The sequence below is a fragment of the Miscanthus floridulus genome, chromosome 12 (genome assembly GCF_019320115.1).
Source record: "Miscanthus floridulus cultivar M001 chromosome 12, ASM1932011v1, whole genome shotgun sequence".
Taxonomy (NCBI): Eukaryota; Viridiplantae; Streptophyta; class Magnoliopsida; order Poales; family Poaceae; genus Miscanthus; species Miscanthus floridulus.
Window position 1 is genome coordinate 28,760,797 of NC_089591.1, and position 7,431 is coordinate 28,768,227.

At 44.3% G+C, this 7,431-nt stretch overlaps 2 protein-coding genes across 2 annotated transcripts; both read right to left on the reverse strand.

Annotated features, from left to right (window-relative positions):
- Positions 1 to 3,375: 3,375 nt before the first annotated feature.
- Positions 3,376 to 5,052, reverse strand: LOC136495378 (homeobox-leucine zipper protein ROC6-like). Its single transcript, XM_066491321.1, has 4 exons — positions 4,828 to 5,052; positions 4,509 to 4,686; positions 3,991 to 4,418; positions 3,376 to 3,842 (listed from the first exon to the last, which is right to left on the reverse strand). Exons 1-4 carry the CDS (start codon positions 5,050 to 5,052, stop codon positions 3,417 to 3,419), a joined length of 1,257 nt encoding a protein of 418 aa, XP_066347418.1. The 3' UTR covers positions 3,376 to 3,416.
- Positions 5,053 to 5,344: 292 nt separating this feature from the next.
- On the reverse strand, positions 5,345 to 6,628 carry LOC136495645 (homeobox-leucine zipper protein ROC4-like). The gene is made up of 3 exons (XM_066491524.1): positions 6,381 to 6,628; positions 6,170 to 6,287; positions 5,345 to 5,974 (listed from the first exon to the last, which is right to left on the reverse strand). The coding sequence occupies exons 1-3, from the start codon at positions 6,626 to 6,628 to the stop codon at positions 5,345 to 5,347; spliced, it is 996 nt and encodes a 331-aa protein (XP_066347621.1).
- Between the last annotated feature and the right edge of the window lie 803 nt (positions 6,629 to 7,431).

Consider the following 7,431-nt stretch of genomic DNA (forward strand, 5'->3'; position numbering starts at 1 on the left):
TGATGAATAAAAACAACATTAGATATTGATTGGTGGAGACAAAGATAATTGCTTTACATATGAAGTCCTCCATTCTGAATGGATCAAAAGCTCGAGGAAGACATCTATACCATTGCTAGGTTGTTTTAGGCCTTTATGAGAAGACAAAGCATAAGGTACTTATGCTTCTAACATAGCCACATTGGGAGGTTGTGCATGTTCAAGATCACGGGCTATGTACTATGCTTGCCGATCCTTTCATTTAAGAGATCCATTCATGATAGGGTATGGAGGTGCCTGATCTTGAGTTAGGTCGAGGTGTCTCTTGATTTGGTGAAAATTTGGCACACACAATCTGGCTTCCAATCACAAAGACCTAAACCCCACAATCATAATGTCCATGACGCCTAAGAGGGGGAGGGGGTGAATTAGGCAACTTAAAATTACACTTCTAACTAAGGCCTCTAATTTCCACCTTAGCAAAAAATATGCAAGAAAGTATTCTATCTAAATGTGCAACTACGATTTTGCTAAGTGTATTGCTATCTCTACCGCAAAAGGGTTATGCAACTTAGGTTCCAATCCTATCAAACTAAGCTAGGAAAGTAAGCACTCAACCAAGGTACATAATGTAAATGCGGAAGGTAAAGGGCGATAGAGATGCAAACTCCCATCGATGACTCCGGTATTTTTATCGAGGTATTGAGAAGCTCTCAAGCTTCCCCTCTAGTCCTCGTTGGAGCCCCTCGCAAGAAATCCCTCACAAGGGCCAAGCTTCCGGTCGGGTAACTCCGTGGATAGCTCTAGGCCTCCCCACACGCAAGTGGATCTCCGGTGTGCCTTCTGGCAAGCCTCTCCTAGATTGCTCCCCGCTATCTTCACTATCAAGCTTCCGGCCAAATTGCCGTGGGCCTTGTTTCCTTTGGTACATGGTGGCGGCCACACCACAAAACACAGTTGGTGTGATCTCACAAGACTTCAAGCCCCTCCAATGTACAACGTGGTGCGCGCAAGCACCTTTGGTTAAGAGGTGTGCAAACCTCACTAAACGCTAGGCCTAAACCTAGAGCAAGCGCATAAGCAATGGTCTAATCAACCTAAGCACTTCGCAAAGCACCTACACTAATCACCAAATATTTCGCTAAGCACTATGCAAGTGGAGATCACTAAAATAGTGTATCAACACCCTTGGTATGTTTTCTCAACTCTCTACCCATGTTTGGACTGGTTGAAGGGGTATTTATAACCCCAAGTGTGTGAACTAGCCGTTGGGGACAAAACCCAACTTTCTGGCCACGACTGGACGCTGGTTGCGCCAGCACCGGATGCGTCCGGTCTCTCACAACGGTCACCTGGCCACTGGCGCGATCAACTGATCAAACTCCGACTGAGTCCGGTCACTTGCCACTGGACGCGTCCGGTCGCGTCTACGCCTCTTCGGAAACTTTCTACAACCGATTGGACTCTGGTCCTAGCACATCTGGTCGTCCACCAGCTGCGTCCGGTCATCGCTGAGACAATTGCCGTGATGATGAACAGTTGTTGTGTCATGTCCGGTCACATCATTACTTCAGCGTACGGTCATCGCAACTGACGCCCTCGCTGCTGGGACTGAGATCAGACGCATCCGGTCCCTGCTGGGGCAGCGTCCGATCCTCTCTACCTTCCCTTTCTTCACTTGTTTCTTTGCGATCATGACGTCTGGCTTGGTTCCATCTTCGTGCCTTGGACTTATTTGACTTCTTGAGCTTTCCATTGTGCTTCTTATGCCTTGCTTGAGATGTTGATCATTGAATCACCTCATCGCCTTCGTCCAAGTCACGTTTGCACCCTATTGGACTACAAAACAAAACACTCGCAAACATATTAGTCCAATTTGGTCTTGTTGATCATCAAACACCAAAATCCAAAGTAAATAGGCTAAGGGTCCATTTTCCTTACATATAACACCATGTGTCCTCTGGTTATCAACTATGCACTACCAGGTTGACCTCACAACAAAAGCTAATCCCTGCCTAAGAATTAATAATACAAGAAAGAACAAGGAAACACTCAATCTGAAATATTGCTGATGTATGATTAAGCTCAAACCCTAAATTCAATGGTGGCTAATGAATATATAGTTTTAGGGGACCAAGGACCACTCATCCCAATGGAATCCTGAAATGTTACATGGTTCGACGACCCAAAAAGATAGTAATACAATACCATGACAGATTCTAATGCCCACTTATTTCAATGATTCCTGTTGACTCCGAACGGATTTTGACATGTTACCGGTGCTATTAGAAAGATTATATCCTTAGATTTCCATCGGTATGTACAGGAGGCAGCTATTTTTAGCTGCCTCTATAAATGTCCCTATTTTTAGAGGCATCTCTAGGTAAGGCGGTTGGATCTAGAACTGCCTCTAAAAATCGATTTGTAGAGGCAGCTAGATCTAGAGCCGTCTCCAAAAATACATGCAACACAGTAAGATTCAAAATTTTCAAACGATCTTGGATGGAGAAACAACCAAAACCAATGTTATAGATCTTGAAGGGTTATACAACTTTATAGTTGACATCTTTTTCATTTGAAATCCTCTATCCAAGGAAAATTACATTTGAGTTTCTCACATTTGATTTTCAAAATTTTGAAATGACCTGGGATGGAGTAATGACCAAAACGATCCGCACGATATCTACAATTTTGCAGTTGAAAATATTTTCATTTGAGTTCGTTTACGGTCCCAAATATTTATTTCAAAAATCGGATAAAGATAATATGAGGAGAATGAATATGCCTTATAGACATTATGTCTTTGCGGTGGAGTGGTTAGATGAGTAATACTCCTATTTTTTATTATTTTTGGGTCCCAATATATGACTTCTAGAAAACGATTTGTTGAGGCGATTGGAAAATTGTTAGAAACAAAAGAGTAGAGGTGGCTGGGTGGTAACCACATTTCTTACAGTCGAGTATTCTTGTAATAGACAATCAATGATGTGAGCTTCGCAAGAAGTATCAATGGTTTTAAGCTGTTTGCAAGATACTTGAGGTACCCTTTTCGGAAACTAAATAATATCATCTGCTGATTGAGAAAGAGGACAATTATTTAGGAACATGTATAGCTAGTGTTTTTGAAAGAACTAACGAAATTCGAATTGAGCCTTGATTTATGAAAATTAATTAAACGCACACAAATTCATGATATTATATCACAAGTTCGATACAGTAACAGACGTCTGAAAACTAAAATGTCATTGTTGACTGGGTGGTCAGTCAGAAACTAAGTGAATGCATTATGCCCAGCGCAAAGCTTAGTGCATGATCGATTTATTATAGTACGAAAAAACATAAACTGCTCGATTCTAATTTTTATTCTCTCGGCCACTCTCAAATCGGCAGCGATCCCAGCTAATCGTCGTCAGACATATAGCTAATAAAGCCGGGCATCAGGCTGGGATTATGGTACTAGCACCGACGGCAGCCTTGATCTTCGTTATGGCATGGCAGAGCTGGAGTCTTGCGTCTTCAAAGGCCCCGGTGTTGTCAAGGTTGCCGGATAGGTTGCCAGGCAGCAGCGTTTGGAACGCGACTGTAACAAGTGACCCTGCGTTGTTGTTGTGGCCGTCGATGGGAGCGCTACTGCTGGAGCTGTTGGCAGCAGTGTGGTCAGCGTGAGCCGCCTTCCCATGGCCGTCTGGGAGGATGGCGAACCCAGATGGCAGGACGAAAATGTTGCTCCTTTCACGGCCATCCATGATGCCACGCATCAAGCTTTCCTCGATAAGGCTGTACACCACCAGAGAGCATGCCACGTCGGTGCTCGTCTCTTGCAGGATCAGCACTTTGCTACTGTCCGTTTCATCAGTAACCACCTACAATACAATGGAAGCAAAAAAACGATGCTAAGCTAGATAGGATTGATGACAGCAAGCGCTAAGGAGATTTGTACATCTACGAAATACACTGAAACAAGAAGCATCAAGAGACTCACAGTGGTCAGGCTCAAAAAAAGAGACTCACAGTGGTGGGTTGGAGGACGGAGACGGCATTATTGCCATGGAGGTGTGGAGACGTGGGGACAGAGCCCAATTCCTGCACTTCACCAGCATCGACAAGGGTATCCCACTCACCACGGCGCTGCAAATCGCAGAGGTACTCGAAGACACGCAGTGGTGGCGTGCCAGGCAGCCACACGGTAGTGGTGGCGCTCAGAACCGTGACGGATGGCTCTCCTGGCATGATGTCAGCGCAGTTCCATACCGCCAGGCGCACAGCTGCCTCAACCCTCTCGGCGCCGCTGCCACTGCCGACGACGCGCCACTCGTCGACGCTGCTGGTCGCTGGCACAGTCACCGCCCCGGAGACGGCTGCGTAGAAGCTCGCCATCATTCGGCCGGCCAGCTCCAAGACGCTCCTTCTCCCCACTCCCAGTGTCGATATGGCTATTGCTTATAAACAGTTAATTATGTTTCCATGTTTATGAACATAAATGCACTAGAATTTTATTATTTTGTTCGTTTCTGTTAATTTACCTGAACCGCTGCTGCTGCTGCTTGGAAGAACATGACTGGAACGCACAACAGTCATGTACTCACACTGTTTCTGGAGCGATCTGAGCCAACGGCAGGCGCCAAGGGCTTGCCCAGATTGTAAGAAAGGTCTGAAGAGGAATGGCACAGTAGTCTCATCGTACTCGGCGTGCACGACCCATGCGACCTGGAATGCACAAAGAATTTGAACATTTTGACACCATCAACTATGATGTCTGTACCATCAACTAACTAATGTGTAATAATGATGCCACACATCAACTATGGTTGTCCAAAAGGTTTTGTACTCTGAATTGTAGTAAAGTACCTTGCAATAGCCACCGCTCATGTCCTCAAGGAGGCAGCCGGAGGGCAGCAACCTGCAGCCGGTGGTGTAACTAGTGCTGCTGCCTTCCTGTTCAACTCCACAGATGCCATCAACGGACACGTCTACCACAGCCCACCGCCCGTTCGCCATCATCTTGCTAAACCTCAGAAACTTGACGCTGCGGTTCAGCAGACGCGGCGATGGCACCCACAACTCTACATTCATCTGCAAAAGGACGAAAATTCCACGGAATCAGTTAAGCCCACGCATGGCATATAGGCATGCGATCGGTTGTGATAAAAATGAACATAATATAGATGGACGAAATCGATCACGGTCATCACCAGTTGAATCAACCCGTCGCGCAGAGAGGAGCTGCCGCTGGAGATGACGTTGCTGGAACTCACATATGCCACGATACCAGGAAACATCTCAGACCATTGGTTCTGCAGGCAAAATACAATACAATGCACAGATCGATCGATGTACAAGTACGCCTGAAAAATGCACTACAGTATTATATATATAGCTGAAGATAGGTGTGTGTCAATGTTACCACATCCGTGAGGACGCTGACGAGGTCAATGGCAGTGCCTTTGATCATATCAGTCTCTCTTGTTGCTTCCTCCACAAACCCCTGTGGGCAGAGCCCAAGTAGCCCTGGGAACGTCTGCATAATGTACTCCTGGTGATTGAGCATCTCGCGGTCCATGGCCGGCACCCACATTGGCTCACCCTTGGTTGCTAACATCACAAACTCCTTCATGGCACGATCAGCATGCGAGATAAGTGTAGCCTCCAGGTTGGTCGTCATTCTGCAGTTACTGGTGAATGCCACAGGGTCCATGTTCATGTGAGCAGGTGCCAGATGCTGAGCGGACGACGGCATAGCAGAGGGAGGACGCTCTGCTGCTGCCTCGCGGATGAGCCTGTCCATGTAAGCTTTGGCACGCACGTACTCATCCCTGAGCCTTGCGTTTTCATTCAGCTGGCGCCAATTCTCCGACATTGACTGAATTGCCACTGTAGGGTTGCTACACCTGAAGCATATCGGGTTCAGCGTTCGTTGCTTGAGTTCCTCGTTCTCAGCTTTCAGCTTGGCAAGTTCTTGCCGAATGCCTTTGTTCTCGTCCCCACAAGCCTTCACCTGCGTATGTCAATTTAATAAATTAATAATTGTAACTGATTCAAATATATTTGGCCTCAATTTGTCAATAATTTTGACGATAATTATAATGGAACAAATTTGTAACAACACTACATTCAGGAACTTGTTAGAGATGGACACAAGAGCTAGAACAGCCGACATATATAGTAAGATGGTGGTAAGATGAAAACTTGCCTTCATCTGGGAGCGCCGGTTTTGGAACCAGAACTTCACCTGCCTTTCCTCTAAACCAATTTTAGCGGCAAGTTCCTGACGCACGTCAGGGTTTGGGTGGGAACACACTCTGAACTGACTGCACATAAACATAAATAGAAGAAAGATGATCCCATATACATTAATTCGACAAAAATGTGATACTATTCAATGATTGTGGGTTGTGTCTTACGCTTCGAGTTCTTGAATCTGATCCATAGTGAAACGTTTCGCACGCTTGGATGGCGTCTCACCCACAGGACTCCTGTGGTCCACATCATCAGTAGTCTGGTTAGTGTTCACATGGTCCTCTGCTCCTAGGAGAGCATCCACATCATATTCCATATGACTGTTCCATGGAAGATCGGGTATTTCGTCCATGGTAAAGCCATCACGATCTTGTTCATTGCTGTTATTGTTCAGCTGCCCTTCGTTCTCCATGATATCCTGATAACAAAAATAAGGAGCAGCAATGGGCAAATTGAATAATGTTAGAACAAACACCATAGATCATATATATTTCCTAACCATATAGAAAAATCTCTTATTATATATGAGATGTGGAATCTAATCCTATCAGCCCTAAAAATTTGTAGTTCCAATATAATCACATCAAGAGGCATGCACGATCTTGAAAAATATAGAAATAAATAATATAATTTTCATCAAAATACTAGGGGTGCAAACGTATAGACGAAAATTACATTTATTTTCATATTTCTTTTTGGATTCGGATTCATATTCGGATATGAATAGTATTAGCTATGTCGGATATGATATGAATGAATATCGACAACATAAATATGCAATTTGAGTATTCGGATACGTATATGGTACGGATGTTGAATATTCGGACTTGGATATAAACAGATCTGAACTCCTCTAAATGAATTCAGACTAGAATATGGTCAGGAAATATCCGTACCATTTGTGCCCCTACTAACTACTGAATGATAAACAGTTAGTCATCCATTGTTTAGCTATTTATTCAAGGTAAATAACCAAATAAACAGGTTTAAATGGGATGAATGGGTGATTAAACCAACATGGTTGGCTGTTGTGTATTCTTAACATTGCTGTTTAGGTGAACAGTGGATTACACATTATCAACTTGCAGTGAATAATGTTGTCATAGCGATATCAATGAAATTGAAATATACCCACACAGAATTTGGTAGAAAGCATATTGTTCCATGAAGAAGGAAAAATATTTGAACTGAAGAAAAAATGCTTTAGAAAACAAA

What these genes read in the sequence shown, in the direction of transcription:
- LOC136495378 (XM_066491321.1), bottom strand. Translation starts at nt 5,052, where the DNA reads ATGAATGTAGAGTTGTGGGTGCCATCGCCGCGTCTGCTGAACCGCAGC. An exon ending in TGAGCGGTGGCTATTGCAAG is followed by an intron (nt 4,687 to 4,827) that starts GTACTTTACTAC and finishes TGTGCATTCCAG; the next exon opens with GTCGCATGGGTCGTGCACGC. An exon ending in CCGTCCTCCAACCCACCACT is followed by an intron (nt 3,843 to 3,990) that starts GTGAGTCTCTTT and finishes ATTGTATTGTAG; the next exon opens with GTGGTTACTGATGAAACGGA.
- LOC136495645 (XM_066491524.1), bottom strand. Translation starts at nt 6,628, where the DNA reads ATGGAGAACGAAGGGCAGCTGAACAATAACAGCAATGAACAAGATCGT. An exon ending in CAGATTCAAGAACTCGAAGC is followed by an intron (nt 6,288 to 6,380) that starts GTAAGACACAAC and finishes GTTTATGTGCAG; the next exon opens with TCAGTTCAGAGTGTGTTCCC. An exon ending in ACCGGCGCTCCCAGATGAAG is followed by an intron (nt 5,975 to 6,169) that starts GCAAGTTTTCAT and finishes TGACATACGCAG; the next exon opens with GTGAAGGCTTGTGGGGACGA.